Source organism: Prunus persica, chromosome G1, assembly GCF_000346465.2.
Source record: "Prunus persica cultivar Lovell chromosome G1, Prunus_persica_NCBIv2, whole genome shotgun sequence".
Taxonomy (NCBI): Eukaryota; Viridiplantae; Streptophyta; class Magnoliopsida; order Rosales; family Rosaceae; genus Prunus; species Prunus persica.
The window spans coordinates 34,294,833-34,311,658 of NC_034009.1; the positions used below are offsets into that span (position 1 = coordinate 34,294,833).

At 39.4% G+C, this 16,826-nt stretch overlaps 3 protein-coding genes, 1 long non-coding RNA gene and 1 other non-coding gene across 6 annotated transcripts; 4 read left to right on the forward strand and 1 right to left on the reverse strand.

The window, feature by feature from the left end:
* LOC109949467 lies at positions 448 to 3,485 on the reverse strand. The gene is made up of 3 exons (XR_002271926.1): positions 2,979 to 3,485; positions 1,154 to 2,889; positions 448 to 1,029 (listed from the first exon to the last, which is right to left on the reverse strand). It is a non-coding gene; the product is annotated as an uncharacterized LOC109949467 (long non-coding RNA).
* LOC18789699 lies at positions 5,339 to 10,180 on the forward strand. Of its 2 annotated transcripts, none has more exons than XM_020555235.1 (5): positions 5,339 to 6,091; positions 6,685 to 6,746; positions 6,852 to 9,014; positions 9,142 to 9,235; positions 9,314 to 10,180. In XM_020555235.1, the coding sequence occupies exons 1-5, from the start codon at positions 5,983 to 5,985 to the stop codon at positions 9,934 to 9,936; spliced, it is 3,051 nt and encodes a 1,016-aa protein (XP_020410824.1). In that variant the 5' UTR covers positions 5,339 to 5,982; the 3' UTR covers positions 9,937 to 10,180. The 2 variants fall into 2 exon arrangements, with proteins under 2 accessions (XP_020410824.1, XP_020410825.1); XM_020555236.1 differs by having other exon boundaries at positions 5,342 to 6,091; positions 9,320 to 10,180.
* Positions 11,228 to 13,847, forward strand: LOC18791772 (glucan endo-1,3-beta-D-glucosidase). The gene is made up of 5 exons (XM_007222600.2): positions 11,228 to 11,454; positions 11,606 to 12,270; positions 12,371 to 12,694; positions 12,964 to 13,330; positions 13,433 to 13,847. Exons 1-5 carry the CDS (start codon positions 11,370 to 11,372, stop codon positions 13,468 to 13,470), a joined length of 1,479 nt encoding a protein of 492 aa, XP_007222662.2. The 5' UTR covers positions 11,228 to 11,369; the 3' UTR covers positions 13,471 to 13,847.
* On the forward strand, positions 13,961 to 16,313 carry LOC18789147 (protein LIKE COV 3). Its single transcript, XM_007227572.2, has 7 exons — positions 13,961 to 14,249; positions 14,544 to 14,596; positions 14,926 to 15,035; positions 15,255 to 15,422; positions 15,503 to 15,727; positions 15,831 to 15,953; positions 16,054 to 16,313. The coding sequence occupies exons 1-6, from the start codon at positions 14,100 to 14,102 to the stop codon at positions 15,935 to 15,937; spliced, it is 813 nt and encodes a 270-aa protein (XP_007227634.1). The 5' UTR covers positions 13,961 to 14,099; the 3' UTR covers positions 15,938 to 15,953; positions 16,054 to 16,313.
* TRNAE-UUC lies at positions 16,695 to 16,766 on the forward strand. Its single transcript has one exon. It is a non-coding gene; the product is annotated as a tRNA-Glu (tRNA).

Sequence of the window (16,826 nt, forward strand, 5' to 3'; positions counted from 1 at the left end):
CCCAGTCCATTTTTGCCCTTGGGCCTGCCCGGGTTCGTGGGGCCCGCCTGTTGCCCGGGCTGATTTGGCTGCGCTGGAGGTCGACTTGGGCTGCTTGGGGCCTGTTGCCCGGGCCAGCCCGCTGCGCTGGAGTTGGCCTAAGGGGTGGAGTTGCTCTAAGGTAAAGGAGGCAAAACACCTACAAAACAAATGACAAAGTCGCATGAAAACAAATTAAAAATTGATTCAGTAAGTTGGATGTAACGGATCCAGGTGGATTCGAACCACCAACCTCCCAAACCTCTTAGTTTGGGCGCTCTAACCAATGAGCTTATGGATCCACAAAATAGATAACACCCTCCACGACCAAGCCACACACCCAAATTATCAAAGCCCAACAAGATAATGCTAGGCTTATCACGTTTATATATTTTTTGAAGGAAAAGATGTTCATTTAGACACGGCATATTAATAATCGTCTCCAATGACAATAATTTATTTGGAACAAAAAGCATCGATATAATTACATAACATTTCACAGCCCTCCCTCATGGTCACATTAACGCATTACTTATAGGGAGAGGGAGACGAGGAAGGGCAAAAAGAACCGCAGCAGGGCCACAAGAACCGCCAGTCAAGGCAACAATGGGCATCCACACAACAGACAACACAATACGGCTAATTTCAAATAGATGACAAATACGCATGCAGAGTGGGTTCCAATAGAGACAATTCCAGAACTCGTTGCAATTTACCTTTGATCCAAACAAACTGAATTTCAATCACCTTCAATATAAAAAAAAAAAAAAAAAAAACACCACTGGATAATTGACAAGGCCCAAACCAAATTTCTAAAAACAACACGAGTTATGCTGTCTTTGCCTTTTGCTGATCACCAAATACTAGAGCACAAAAGAAGCGAGCATTTCCATTATGTTGTTTTTGCATCTGGTGATCACCAAATTACAAAGGGACGAGCACAGCACAAGAATAGCAGAGATCAACAAATTACATCTCCATCACGTGCTCCATCCATGAACAGCCGAACAGCTACAGACAAAAGCAGATGCCATAACATTTAGTTCAGATCAATGACTGGTCAAGAAATTAGTCAGTATAGATGAATGCCGGTCATCAAACAGGAAAATTAAGTAAAGGGTAGCATTTCACTTACCAATTATATATTCAGCCTCAAAACTGTGTTCTTCCAATGCGTCAACCAGCAGGACAGCCTCTGCACTCTTCCACATGAGAAGCTTGTCGTAAACCAACTCTCAGATCCGAACTGCATTCTTCCACATGACAGTTCATAAAACAGGCTGGCGCTCTTCCACATGAGAAGTCCATGGTGGAACATATTGTTTTAGGATTCGTGAACCATACGATTTTTATTATGCTTAGAGAGACAACCACGTTCCAAGCTGGTAGGAAAGTAAAGTTTTTATAGGTACGTATGGAACAGACTACTCACAGACCATCCCCAATTACAGCACCAAGGATCATGTCTATCACTATCCATCCCCATGCCATTACACAAACAAACCAAACTAATGATACATTTTGCCTTGAATACTGTGATAACATATCACATCCACAAATTCACAAAATAATCACACTATCAAATATAGCATACGAATCAGGAGAAAATCAAATTAATAGCACAAAAAACACTCGGCTCCAAGAGATTGAGAATTCCCATAAAAACTTCGATTCAATTTAGTGAGATATTCTCCTGGTTGTTCTCCTGGTTGTTATGTAAAACTCAAATGGGGCATAAGTGCACAGTAGAAGCGTTTCTTTATATCGTTATCCACCAGGAAACATGAATATGGTAAATAAATGCGCCCTGAGCATGTAAATTAAACGGAGATCCACACTAAATAATAGAAATTTGAAGGCCTTGCAAAAAATGCTACATCTTCATAATTTATATAACACAATGTTGGAATGTTTTTTGTTACAACTATCTTATATGTTTGGGAACCATTCCATTTTGTAGATTTTCCCGATTACCATGATAGACTGAAAAGGGGCTTCCAACAGAGCTTCAGTACCTCATTTCTATCTTTAGAAATTAGGAAACATAAATATGACAAATAAATAGCAAATGCTTTCTTGATGTCAGTGTGTGCAACTAATTCCTACAGAAGATGCTTTCTTGATAGTGTATGAAAACAGGACCACCACCAACTGAACCACCGGTGAGAATGTTTCCCTTGATCGTTGTTAAACTAACTATGTTATGATAAGTGTGTGAAACAGAGCGATCATCATCAAATGTACCCTTGTAAGAATGATTTTGTTTTCTGTAGATTTTCTGCACATTGTTTTTGAAATTAAAGAATCAATAAGTGGGTCGAGAGCTGTTAATTACCTTCTTCGTGAAGCCAGATTGAGATTGGTATCCTTGTTGGCCTTATCCGTGCCACCAAATTATGATTGGCGTGCAAATGTAGATATGCAAGCATAGGCCAGAGAGTAAACGAGAGAGAGAGAGAGAGAGAGAGAGAGAGAGAGAGAGAGAGAGAGCCCGCAGAAGGGGGAAGAGCCGGGCGGGAAAAGAATAAAAAAACCCGTGCCTCTTCCCCCACAAAACCCAAAAAAATAAATTTATTAGGGCTTTTTTGACCTGCCATGCAAGCGCACCTGCAATGGCAAAGGTCTGAGAACAAACACTCATAATATTAACAGATCATATACCTTAGATCTCACTCTTTCCTAGCTTCCCTCGGTCAGCCTAGATCCATTGTCTTCATGATGAAATTATTATAACAACTTACAAGGAGAGTATCAGTTTCATGATTATGTGGATCATCCATCGTCTTCATCACAATCCAAGCAACTTAAGCAGAGAATCGTACGAACAAAATTAAGCAATTGCTCCGTTAACAATTAGCGACGGTTTATCTTCTGAAAAAAATAATAAAAGAATAAAGTATATGAGGAAACAGGCATGCTCAAGAAGCATAAAATTAAATTTAATCGGATCCAATATATACCTTGCCGGATTGATGAGGGAGAATATTCCGATCTTTCCCGATCCGAAATGGAAACGAGATTGTTACGTTTCGGTATGAACAGATCCAGAGCCACGACCGGTAAAATTCATGAGGGAAGATTTCCGGTCTTTCCCGATCGGATAAGAAATTGAGACTGAGCTGATGTTATGTGAACAGAACAAGAACCAAGATCGGAAACGAAACTGGATTCAGGAGGAACGATTTCCCATTTGCGGATCGGATCGCTCAAACTTATCCGATCCGAAACGAAAACGAGAATCTGAACATGCGACATAGACAACAAATTCATGGCCAATATTGGCACGAAACTTTAAGCGGGAAAAGAAACGAGTTACCGAAACGTAGATCAAGAAACGGTACGGTCGAAATTTGTTTGAGAAAAATCAAGAAGAAAAGATCAACAAGTAATAAAAGAGATCTATGATAAAGGACGCGAGAGGCCTAAAGAAAACAAATGATCTGCCGGAGACGGTATAATACTTGATGAAAAAGGACCTGGGGTCGTGTATTTATATTGGAATGTATGCACAATCCAACGGCTGTGGTGATTGGCTTAAAATATCAACCGTCAGATTCACATTGTTAGGAAAACACCTGAAAATTTGGCGATTTAAGCCCGTAGATTTGGGCAAGGAATCGACGGCTCTTATGCGAAGAAGGTTCTCGATGGTGAGATATTTTTTTCTAACCGGGACACGTGGTTTGCATGTTGCCTGGTGGTCGGTTGAAACTTGAAAATACGAGACGAACTTGGGTTCGGATTCAGAAAACCAGTCGTGGGCTGGCCTTTCTAGAAAAGACAGCGACCTTGCACATAGGGTTGGGCAAACCAGTCATGGGCTGGGCTTTCTCTAAAAGACAACTACCTTCCACAGAGGCCCAACTATAAATTCTTTGTACTTGTTAACTAAAAGCAAGTTTTTTTTGTGTGTGAAAATAATAAGGGCCCTTTAATTCTAATGGAAATCAAATTAAGACTAGTAATTCCTCAACAGTGGTCTTAATTAGGGGTGGGTGTCACATCTCGGGATCGATTCCGCCGTAGCACGATATTGTTCCCTTTGGACCCCCCCTCTCTGTCCTCACGGTTTTGTTTCTAGGAACTCACGAGCAACTTCCCAGTGGGTCACCCATCCTGGGATTGCTCTGGCCCCCAACTCGCTTAACTTCGGAGTTCCTACGACTCCGAACCAGTGAGCTCCCAAAAGGCCTGGTGCTAGATGGATGCGGGTGTGCACATATAAGGCACATTACCCCCTCTCTGTTGGTTGATGTGAGATCTTACAGTGGGTATCAATCCGGTTGAACCAATGAAATCAGCCGAATTAAACCGTAATTATCTATATGGTTTGATTTTGATTAAAAAAAAGTTAAACGATTTAAAAACCAAATCAGATCATATATGACTTGATTTGGTTTGATTTTGAGCTTTTGTAAACTGGCCTAAACCGAACCGGACCGTTTATGTGTATATTTATTATTTATATTATATTTTACTTGTGTAATCCTCTAATTAGTAATAATCATATATGAATATTTGAATTGAGCTATTTAATAATTGAAATTTTAAGTTTTATGACATGTTAGGCTTTAAGATGTTTTCGTACTCTAGAAAATGATTTAATTATGGAGCAAGTTGTTAATTTTGTTATTGTAATTGGGCTAACAATATTTATAAAAAAAAAAAATGCAAAAGAAAATAGAATTGGGCTTAGGCCCTAACCGGCAAAACCAAACCGAAATAAATTGTCTTAAATTGATTTGGTTTGATCGGTTTTCTTTAGGACTTTTATCAAAATCGAATCGAACCAAATCATTATATTGTAATTTATTTGACCGTGATTTTGAGATGAAACAGATCCAATCTGAGCCATGTCCACCCCTAATCTTAATCAACTATCACACGTAAGTAGGAGTAATGTGATGAAAATTAAGTATGATTAGGAAATCTAAGGAATGTGAGATAATTAAGAGTGAATTGGGTTTCTCTTTCAATTAGAAGAGTGTTTGCTTTAAGAGTAAATATTTATTATTATTATAAAGAATCGAATTATAAACTTGTTTCAACATTGGAAAGAGAAGGATGGTTAGTCAATTGAGCATGCGAAGGTTATGTGTGGGAGGAGGCAGTCGGATCTGCTGTCTCCATCTTTGCTTGATTTTACTAATGTTATGAGGTTAAATTTCTTTTCTTTTTTTAATTTTTTTTAAAAATTATCTTGTTATAGAAAGCAAAGCATAAAAAACTCGGTGAATGGAGATGACAACACAGACGATGCTTTCCGTGAATCACGACGGAGAAAAACTAGAAGACACTCAACCAAACGTAGATACCATATTCATTCATGGAACCTGCATCATGCACTTAATAGTAGTCTCAAGATTTTTTGTTTTTGTTTTTGGAAAGTCGTCTCATCCGAACTCAAGATGTTAATTGCTTATTTAGTTGTCAATTTCAACCCTTCATAATTGATCATCCATTGTCGTGAGTTATACGTTTCCCATTTTCCACTTTCTTCCGAATCATCATGAAGAGTAAAAGTTTCAGAGACTCTTCCCATGGAGAGAGAAGCAGAAGCAGATACTCATACCCATTTTAAGACCAAGCGAAACAGGAAAAAGTTGCTGAAAAAGAAAGCTTGGAAGAGAAGCTTCTCGAAATCTCAGCTATTGCTTAGATTGGAATATAAGTCAGGCACACGAATGTCACACAGATAGAGAGAGAGCTGACGTTCACTCAAACCTTTCTATGCTATTATGATCAAAACAATTTCTATTAATATTAATATTATTTTAATTTTAGCTGGGACTAGACTTCCCACCTAAACCAAACTTTGAAAGGATCCTGCCACCCACAAATTAAAGTAACAGACCATCCCTTCTCATTTCTGTATTTGTAAATGAAATCTACCAATTTGTAGCTGGATGATATTGGAGAGACAGCTGAAACAGAGTTGCTGCACTGCAAGTCTGCAAGCACAACATGGCGAAGCGATCGGATTTTGCACAGAAGCTGTTGGATGATCTGCGCGTCCGAAAGGAAAAAATGGCTGCACCTCAGAGCTCCAACCGTTCTAACTCAATGGCCATAGGTAAAGTATTTATGAATTCCATATTTAATTGTTCATCATTAGCAAAGAGCATGAATTGAGGCTGCAGTTTAAGCTATATTACTTAAAGCAGAAAGAAATACTTCTTGAAGATAAGCTAAAACACAAACACAATTACCTTGTTTGTACTTCGTTTGTGAGAGCTAGAAGTGATCAGGTGATGGGCCAATGAACATCCTTTTACCAGGGCTGCAAGTAATCATAAATTCATTGTTGTTGTAGAAGTAGACATGTTTGGTGTGTTTGTGTTCTCAAATTGAAATAGGTAAAAAAAAATCAAATATTTAGGCACTGCAACAAATTTGACAAGCTTAGATTTCTAAGCAAGCTATAACTCAGTACTTTTGAAATTTGTTAAGGGGTTGGGGGTGAGTTGTATTGGATAGTGATTTTAAGTTTTATCTAAACAAACAGCAAAGCAAAAGAAGGATAAATAGGCAAAAATACTCTGTTTTTCTTTTGCTATGTTCTACTTCTGAGCCAAAGAAGGTGCAACAGGGCAGATATCCACATGGAGAAATGAATGATTGTGCTTACTCCCATCTCACTCTGTCAACTTTCATGTCTTGATACAGATGCATATGCTTATTCCAAGCAAACTCATAGAGGAAGAGGGGATATGAGGACAAATGGAACAGTAAGAAATCATTACCTGAAATTGTTCTGATCTGATTATTTGTTAAGCAGACAAAATGAACTTCATTTACTCTTTAAGTGTTTTTCTTTTTTTCCACTTATGCAGATTGGCTCAAGAACTGGGAACCCCCCAAACAATTATAGAGGAAGTGGTAGAACACCTATCATTCAAGAGGCTTCAAATCAGATCGTTGCCTATGGGAGAGATAGGAGCTCAGGACAAGTAGGAGATCTGTCCATGGCCTTGGCTTTTGCACTCGAGAATGGAGGAAAACTCGGCAGAACAGATTCATCTAGCAGAAATACAATGCTGGGATTTTTGAATCAATTTGGAAGGGGATCCATAGACTTCAGAAAGCTGGAAAGAAAAGGAAGTGTAAATAGTTACTGGGGTTCAACTAACCAGTTTCCAAACCTTTCAAATATCCATATTGAAGAAATATCAAGAGGGGCACAGAAATTAAACCAAATCCTAAGAGCATGCTCTAATGGCATTAGTGTTGATAAATTTTCAATAGAAATTGGGAAGGAACTCATGAAAGGAGCCATGGATTTGGAAGAGTCCTTGAGAATGCTTGTAAACCTGCAGGAAGCTTCAGAATACATGGTCAGCTCACAGAGGAAAAATCGGATCACATTACTAGATGAAGATGATGAGGATGATGAAGACAACACTGTCAAACCAGCTGAGCAAATGCAACTGGATCTACCAAGGTTCTCCTTCGACAAGTCCTCAAGACACGCTCATAAAATCCAAGAAGTTAGAAGGACGGGCCTCAAGCAGAAGGTGACCGCAGCTCTCACTTACTCTACTGAAGGTAGTAGCTTCAACCATGAAAAGCAAGGCAAAATAACCTCCACATCAGTTTCTCAGAGGAAATCAGTCAGCTATAGCCCTGGTGTCAAGAACCAATCAATATTTTCAGACCAGAAAGAGTCTAAACAAGAAAAGGAAAGGATTCCTAACGTAATTGCAAAACTAATGGGGCTGAATGAGCTTCCAGAAAATGAGAACTTGAAGCACACCGCACAGAAAGTCTCCAGTTCCAAACCAAAAAGAGAAAGCCGGGTGACAGGGCAAACAATACAGGAAACCAGTAAGATTTCTGGAGTTAGGACTAAGGATATTGAGAATCTGGCATCTACAAATAGACAAAAAGTTGTAGAAGGCAATAAGTATCCTTTGTTGCAGAATACTAGTTTTGTTTTGCAAGCAGAAAAAGGCAAGATTGCCAACAATGTTAGCCTTGAAGTGGTTATTCATGATGGGAAACCACCATGGAAGGACTTGGAAGGACCAAAACCTGTGAAAGGACCAGGAAAGACAACCACCAAAACAGATAAGCAGCAGAAATCCCCTCAAATCATCAAACCAGATAAACCTATGGGACATAACAGTTTTGAAGCTGAACTTGTGATGCAAGGAAAAACAGGGTCCAAGGTTCTCCCAAGCAATCAGCACAAGTCGCAGCACAATCATGAATTTCAGCAGCCATCCATGCTTTGGAGATCAGAGACACCAGAAGAAAAGCGTAGAGGAGAGGTGAAGGAGCAGCAGAGTGCACAACAAAAGCTGCAATCGAGAAAACGAGGAAGTGAAACGATATCCAAGAGTATATCAAAAGAAGCAGTAGATTTGCAAAAAAAGCAGCCACATACAGACCAAGCTAGGGTAAATAAGAAAAGTATGAGGGAAGCCGTTGCTGCTGCAGTGCAATCCAAAGGAGTTCCAAATGGCACCTACAATGGAAATCTGGCCAGAAGAAAAAGTTCTGCTGAGTTGAATTTGAGTTTGAAAGATTTTTCTCCAAACGACCAAGGCCCTGAACCAGCAAAAGAAAATTTTGGCATTTCACCAGTTATGGAGGAGAGACCTGTTCATGTAGCACCCTTACAGAAAGCAAAATCTAGAAGAGTGAATAAAAGCGAAATCCCTGGAAGGATCGACGACGTAGTGACCAGAAGAAATGGAACGCTGAATAACTTGACAAGGCCACTAAAACGTCAGACTTCCATTTTGCAAGAAGTTGCACACAGAAGCCATGAAAAACTAGGTGGCCATAATGTAGCAGAAAAAGTCAAAACCAGCAGGTTGAAGCAAGCAGAGCCACGCATCATCAAATCCAACAAATCAACATCAAGCATTCGACCATCAGCTTTGGCACAAAACATACAAAAGGAAGCTGAGCAGGCTTCCACTTTGTATGATTTCAATGAACTTGAATGCCGCAGCCTTAAAGAACCACAAAATCTCGTTCCAAATGACATTGTAAGTTCATCTTTACTCCAGCACACATCCAGAATTGCAAATAAAGTGTACTTTTTCATTTACATTACTTTTGCTCAATCCAAAATTGATGGGGAACTCAACTAAAGCTTTGTTGGATGCTATGCAGTGTCAAAACTCAGTCTTAGTAACTGATAACCAGCAAGATCAAGCACCTGTTTTTGGAGATGACGAGTGCACAACTGGACCAAATACACTTAACGGTAAGTAGAACCTCTGCTTTCAATTCAACTTCCCATCTTAGTATCTTTCAAAATGAAAAATTGTTACTTTCCTGAAAGTTGCAGGAACCCATGAAGACAGCTTAGACATTTCTCATCCAGTGCAATTGGAGCACCAGAAAACTTTCAACTGGAGAAAACAAGAGCCACTCACAGAAAGTGAAAACCGCCTGAAGCAGATAGTGATAAAGAGTCAACTGTTTCTCAACACAGCAGAGGCACTTTTCAAACTTGATATCCCATTTGGCATTCTTCATGACAGTGGTCGTAATTGCAGCCAAGATGAAGGTAGCAAGCTCACATTAGACTGCGGCTATGAAGTAATGAAAAGAAAAGGGAGAAGGCAAGAGCTCAATGTTCATCCTAATTGTGTGAAGATATCAATAAGTTTCATCCAGACACAGTCCTTGGATGAGTTGGTTAAACAATTGCATAAAGATTTCGAAAAGCTCAAATTATATGGTAGAAATGGAAAACTGGAATGTGAAGCTGAAGAGTATGTGCCGAAAATGCTCGAAAGCGATATGCATAACTTGGAGCCTGACATAAGTTGTATGTGGGACATGGGTTGGGACCAGACCATGTTTGCAATTCTTGAAGTAGATGAAGTTATAAAGGATTTGGAGAGGCTTGTGCTCAGCGGACTTGTAGACGAGCTTACCAGAGACCTCTTTCATGCGTGACACTCTTTTCATTGCTGCAACAAGTTGAGAAAAGTTTGTTTCATTTTTCAACTGGTTTACTTGGTTTTGTAAGAGATAAATTATAATGCAATCCTTTATTGCAGGATTTCTCGTTCATACGTTGAACTTGCAATGAGTGCACGCTTTTGTTTTCTTACGAGGAATTATTCCAGCAATCAAAATGTTCATCACAGTTTCATATTTGGTTTTTGAACTCCTGAGTACGTTTGCTTCATTGGGTTTAGTTTTTTGCTTCATGCGTTTGTCTGTTTCTTCATTAAGTTTGGGTTTGTTCAGCTTTTTGTTTCATTGGTTCGATTTTCCCTTCAAACCATTCAAAATTTTACTCCATTAAGTTCGACTTTTGGGTTTTTTTTCTTCAGAGTTATGTTTTGGCTTCAGAGTTCATTTTTTTGGCTTTAGGACTCAAGATGTCACATTGGAAAAATAACATATCATATAGTGGCTTAAGAGTTCACGGCCATCCTTCCTTTACAAGCCGAGTTCTACCCATGGTTCTTAACATAAAGTTTGTACTTTTACTTGATTGGACCTTTCAAAGCCGAACAAACCAAACACAATAATGCAAAAAATCGAACTATATGAAGCAAAAAACCAAACCCAGTAAAGCAGAAATTAAACCCTATTAAAGAAAAAGTCGAACCCTATGAAGAAAAATATCTTAACCCTATGAAGCAAAAACCAAACTCAATAAAACAAAAGACAGAACTTTGTTAAGCAAAAAATCGAACACTCTGAATAAAAAACCAAACACATAACATTACTTGTGCACCAATTATACCCAACTTCTTAAAGTTGGCTTACCTTTACGTGTTTGTTCCTGAAGTAAGCAATTCATATTCTACTATTATATAAGAAGCTTTTTTTTCAGTGCTCTTTAATTGGCAAATGCCTTACTTTTCTATGTTGCTCAAAGTTCTTTTAAGCTGGAAATGTCGTCACGTTCTAAAAAGGAAATGCTATTGCTTACTGAGTAAGTAAAATATGGTAGATCATAGATCAACAACAAAAGAGGTTTTTTGCTTTAGATATTTTCGTCTTCTTTTGATTAACATATTGAACTGGCTTATAAATCAAATGCTTAACTTAATCCGACAAGTCTTCTTCCTACGTTGGATCCGTACGACATGTCTGATAACCCGGCCCATAGAGCGGGTTTATTATCGACCAAAAAAACAAAAGAGCGGGTTTATTATATTATAACGGTCATGATGGAAGTGTATTTACGATCTCAGTTCCACAGTGGAGAGAGACTAGCGGTGGTGCCATTTTTGCTTTTATAAAGTCGAAGCACACCGAAAGATCACTTTACGATTTTGCCCCAAGTCCTGTTGCTGCCTGCCATCTATTAATGCCTCTGCACACTGCTTCACTCTGCTTCACCTTCAGAGAAACAGAGCACTCTGTTTACCATGCGAAACAGAGACCTTTCTACAGCCATGGCGATTATGCTTCTTCGTACTCTAGCGTTTTTCACTCTGGCTGTTAACCTCGCAAGTAAGCTCTTAATTCTTGTTCCCGTATAATAAATTTCTTTTAAAGAAGAAAAGTGTATCTTTGTTTGAGGAATTAAATTACAGAAACAAATGCTCTGTTTGGCAGAGCCGCAGAGCTATAAAGTTATGACCTTTTTACTTTTTAATTGCAGCCTGCCAATCATTTATCGGCGTAAACTACGGCCAAGTCGCCGACAACCTCCCACCACCTTCAGCCACCGCAAAGCTACTACAGTCCACCTCAATCCAAAAGGTCCGGCTGTACGGATCCGACCCGGCCATAATCAAAGCTATAGCGAACACCGGCATCGGAATTGTTATCGGAGCGGCGAACGGCGACATCCCGGGTCTTGCATCCGACCAGAATTTCGCCAAGAGCTGGGTCGACGCCAACGTGGCCCCGTTCTATCCGGCAAGCAACATCATTCTCATCACCGTCGGCAACGAAGTCTTGACCTCCGGCGACCAGGGCTTGATTTCTCAGTTGGTTCCGGCGATTCAGAATGTCCAAAACGCCCTCGATTCCTCATCTTTGGGCGGGAAGATTAAGGTCTCCACCGTCCATTCCATGGCGGTGCTTAAGCAATCTGAACCGCCGTCTTCTGGAAGCTTCGACCCCGGTTTTGGCGACGTCATGAAGTGGTTGCTCGCGTTTAACTCTGCCACCGGTTCGCCTTTCGCAATCAACCCGTACCCCTACTTCGCGTACCGAAGCGACCCGAGACCGGAGACGCTAGCTTTTTGTCTGTTCCAACCGAACGGGGGCCGGTTCGACTCGAAAACAAATATTAAATACATGAACATGTTCGATGCTCAGGTGAGTGAACCAGGTTTACTCGGTTAAGTAAATTGTCTGGGCCGGTCGGTCCGGTCCAAGACCGTTTAATTGTCAAGTAAAAGTGGCCAATTCTGTGCAGGTGGATGCAATAAGATCTGCATTGGACTCAATGGGAGCCAAGAATGTGGAAATTGTAGTGGCTGAGACTGGTTGGCCCTACAAAGGGGACAGCAATGAGGTGGGGCCCAGTGTTGAGAACGCCAAAGCTTATAACGGTAACTTGATTGCACACCTTCGATCAATGGCTGGGACTCCATTGATGCCAGGGAAGTCAGTTGACACTTACCTCTTTGCACTGTACGACGAGAACTTGAAACCTGGCCCTGGTTCTGAGAGAGCTTTTGGTCTCTTCAAGCCTGACCTCACCATGACTTATGATGTTGGCCTCTCCAAGACTAGACAGGTGAAAAACTGAAAATCATCATGATCGAGTATCAAACTTTCGATCTTTAATGTGTACATTTTAGATATGGTGTAGATTTTTTTGTTAATATCAATTATATATCATGTCATTAATGGCGCTTGATAAGAACAATGAACAAGAAAAACTTACCAATCTTAAGGTTTCAATTCATGGATTATGAGCTACTTATATGTTTAAGCAGTTTTTGATCATTGTCATTGGTGATTTTGTTGTAGCCATTGAATTTAACTTGATTTATTTTGCTTCAGACCCCTTCCACGCCTTCCTCCACGCCGTCAACGCCTTCCACCACGCCATCAACGCCTTCCACCACGCCCTCCACTCCCTCTGCAGTACCCCAAACGCCAGTTAATCCATCGGCGCCAAAGCCAAAGAAGGCAGCGTGGTGTTTGCCGAAGGCCGGAGTATCAGATTCCCAGTTGCAGGCCAATATAGATTATGTCTGTGGACATGGTTTTGATTGCAGCCCAATTCAACAAGGCGGGGCTTGTTTTGAACCCAACACAGTACAATCCCATGCTGCTTATGCCATGAATCTCCTCTATCAAACTGCTGGTGGGGATCCTTTGAATTGCGATTTCTCACAAACAGCTACACTCTCATCCAACAATCCCAGTAAGTGTTTCTCTGAATCCCAACTCCTTTTGTGTGTCTCCAAGCATTGATCTTGATCTTTTTTTTTATTTTTTAGAACTTGTTTTGTTTTCTGTTTTGTAGGCTATGATGGCTGCCACTACCCAGGTGGAAGTACCTAAAGATAAAGAGACAGAGGGGCTTATATGTCACCAGAATTACCAAATAAAGGTTGGCAATGGCATGCAGGTGCTAAACCTGCAGGAACTAGAGAAGAATTTTCAGTGTTGTGGCTCTCCTTTTATGTATGCACAGGAATTAGGATTCTTTGTGAAGAAATGTTTTTTATATTATTTAGCTCAAGTTAGAAACTTCCCCCCCTTCATGTAAATTATTTGTGATTTTTCTGAGAGTGAGAGTGAGAGTGAGAGTGAGAGTGAGAGTGAGAGCTGCAGAGTTTTCTCTCTTATGTTTATAAGACTGAACTCTGTATCTGAATGCTTCCTTGATTGTGATTATAATATTTCTTACTATATATTATAAGATATGCTATTTGAAACATGGTTTTTCCTTTATGCTTTGGCTTGTTGTATTTCTATTGACAGACTTTGAGGAAAAAATGAAATGAAAAAAAAAAAAAAATTTGTTATAGAACCGGTTCAACCCGAGAGGGATTTATAAGTAACAGGTGAGGAGCTATGATTGGTTAAATTTGATTTTCAGTTATAGTGGTCCTAGTATTTCTGCCAAACTCAAAGGGAGGCAGAAGAGAGAGAGAGAGAGACAACCCCAACACCCAAACAGCAAAACAATGGCGACGAGAGAGAGAGAAAGGGAGAGGGATCTAGAGCTCCTCATCCCAGTTGCACCAAGTAACGAAAATGCAGATTCCAAATCCTCCTCCCCAGCCAACTCACCACCTCCTACCACATCCCATCCCCATCACACCACTGGCCGCGAGGTGATTCACTTTCTTCCTTTCTTTGCCTTTTCTTCAATATTAATTTGGATATATTAAATGATCACAAATATGCATGAAATGTATATATACATGGCATAGATTTTATGTTGAATTTGGTTTGATCGATCTTAGCCCTAGCCTGCAATATCGTGATCTCTGTCTATGTTCTTGTTACTTGTCTTATGATATGTTGGATGAAATGTTTTCTTCTTGACCCAGAAAGAACAACAAAAAAAAAGATCAATATTTTCTTGGGAAAGTTACATGAATTCTATGCTTATTACTTTTGTATAGGCATTTTCAAAAGTCATCCGCAGCTGGGCTTCCAAGAAGTTTATGACAGGATGGTAACTTCTTATCTCTTCTAATTCCAGTTTTGCTTGACTTAACAATGTTTAGTTCCTTTCGTGGCATTCTGCAAGAGTTTAGGATGCAAATAAATTGTCCGAAAAATTGATGCGGTATTAACACCGTAATTTCCCATGTTTATGGAGTCATTTCCAACAACTTGGTACTTGCCATCAACGCTTAGTTAACTAGTGTTGAACTAAAATTTAATATTTTAAATCTATTTGGTTCATATTTACCATTGCATTTTCTTGAAATACATACACTGCAGTAAAAAAATATCGACTTTTCCTGATATGTTTCCTGAATTTTTTTTTTTCTTTTACAGTGTCATTCTTCTTCCAATAGCTATTACATTCTACATCACATGGCATTTCATTAAATTTGTGGATGGTTTCTTCTCCCCAATCTACAATCGCCTAGGGATCAATATTTTTGGTAAGTAGAATTACTTCATTTGTGGGAGATAGCTTACAAAACAAACACATGCCTGTAGTTGCCAGGAACTTTTCTGTATGGTCGGGGATAGTGGAATAGATTGTTGTTGCATGTTAATGGCTGAATTAATCAACCAGTAACATGTGATTTAATAGTCTCTTCTTGTCTGAACTCTGAACCATCTTATTATTTTTCAATGTGACTTGTTTGAATCTGCAGGTCTTGGATTTGCCACCTCCCTCACATTCATCTTTTTCGTCGGTGTTTTCATGCAATCGTGGTTGGGAACGTCTGTTCTTACTCTTTGGGAGTGGTTTATTAAGAAAATGCCACTTATAAGCTATATCTATGCTGCCTCAAAGCAAATTAGTATAGCAATATCACCAGGTATATGCAGCTAACCAACCATATATGTAGTCTGAGCTTCCGGATTCTGAAACTTTGAGCCATTTGACCTCACTTTACAGATCAGAGCTCTAATGCTTTCAAGGAAGTGGCTATAATAAGGCATCCAAGAGTTGGGGAGTATGCATTAGGATTTATCACTTCAACAGTTGTTCTTGATCAAAGGAGTGTAGGAGAAGAACTCTGTTGTGTTTATGTACCTACCAACCATCTTTATCTTGGAGATATTTTTCTGATTAGTCCCAAGGATATTCTGAGACCCAACCTGTCCGTTCGAGAGGGGATTGGTATTAATTTTTTGTACAGAAAAGATTTGCAAGATAATGTACTATCTGATTATGAATACTGACTTCTTAAACTAGTTTCGCTTCTGCTGTTCATGTGCTGCAGAAATTGTAATATCCGGAGGTCTGTCAATACCGCAACTGTTGACGACGGTGGATGCACAAGTCCTTACACCAAGAAGAGTTCCTCACTTTGAAGAGCCAAAAGTATGATGATGTTTCGACGATGGTAAGAAATTGAGAATCTACTTCACTGCTTTTTCCTCATAGATTATTTGTCCTTGAGGTTGATGTAATGATACTTAAACTAGTGTTTCATGTTGCTACAGAAGTTCCCAAACTCAAACGAAGTTTTGCAGACGAAGCTTAGAGGATTGAATCTAGATCAGGCCTGGAATGAAGTGAAGAAACCGTAGCAGAATCCTGAAAAGCAGTGAAGCCCCTTTAGAAACAAACTTATATACAGCCACAACTGATGCTAGCTTACATGCTATATTTGTTTACAAGGGAAATACCCCTCTTAAGTACACCATTTTATGAATTTTAATTTGTAAATGTTTTCTTTTTATCTCGTCTGTTTATTTTTGGTCCTAAATATAAGCGATACTGAGAAACGGGAGACTTCGAGTACGTAGTTATTCAATTTCATCAGGTCAGCACAGTCACAACTTCACTAAACAAAAATGATTCAAAATGGAAAGTAAGATTGACTAGCAATTGAAATGATAAAATGACCAAATATAAGCATGAAATGGGGGAATTCGTATTACACATTCTACTGTTTTGAGTGCGTGAAAAGCATGGACAACAATTACAACTTTCTTACATTCACCAATATTATGATGGAAGGGTTAAATAATATTTTTTCATTAAAAAAATAAAAACAATATAGAATGGCAAGGTTACATTCTTGTCTCACATTGTCAAGGTAACTATTTAAAAATATTTTATGTTGTAATCATATCAACAATCCGTTGTCGTCCAGCGGTTAGGATATCTGGCTTTCACCCAGGAGACCCGGGTTCGATTCCCGGCAACGGAACTTTTTAAAATTTTCTTTTTTAGTGTGCTACGTGGCATAAGCATTTTAGTAAATTTAAAC

Coding starts and splice junctions, on each gene's coding strand:
- LOC18789699 (XM_020555235.1), top strand. CDS start 5,983: ATGGCGAAGCGATCGGATTTTGCACAGAAGCTGTTGGATGATCTGCGC. Junction 6,747..6,851: donor ATATGAGGACAAATGGAACA/GTAAGAAATCAT, acceptor CCACTTATGCAG/ATTGGCTCAAGAACTGGGAA. Junction 9,015..9,141: donor ATCTCGTTCCAAATGACATT/GTAAGTTCATCT, acceptor GATGCTATGCAG/TGTCAAAACTCAGTCTTAGT.
- LOC18791772 (XM_007222600.2), top strand. CDS start 11,370: ATGCGAAACAGAGACCTTTCTACAGCCATGGCGATTATGCTTCTTCGT. Junction 11,455..11,605: donor TCTGGCTGTTAACCTCGCAA/GTAAGCTCTTAA, acceptor TTTTAATTGCAG/CCTGCCAATCATTTATCGGC. Junction 12,695..12,963: donor GCCTCTCCAAGACTAGACAG/GTGAAAAACTGA, acceptor ATTTTGCTTCAG/ACCCCTTCCACGCCTTCCTC.
- LOC18789147 (XM_007227572.2), top strand. CDS start 14,100: ATGGCGACGAGAGAGAGAGAAAGGGAGAGGGATCTAGAGCTCCTCATC. Junction 15,423..15,502: donor TAGTATAGCAATATCACCAG/GTATATGCAGCT, acceptor CTCACTTTACAG/ATCAGAGCTCTAATGCTTTC. Junction 15,728..15,830: donor GTCCGTTCGAGAGGGGATTG/GTATTAATTTTT, acceptor CATGTGCTGCAG/AAATTGTAATATCCGGAGGT.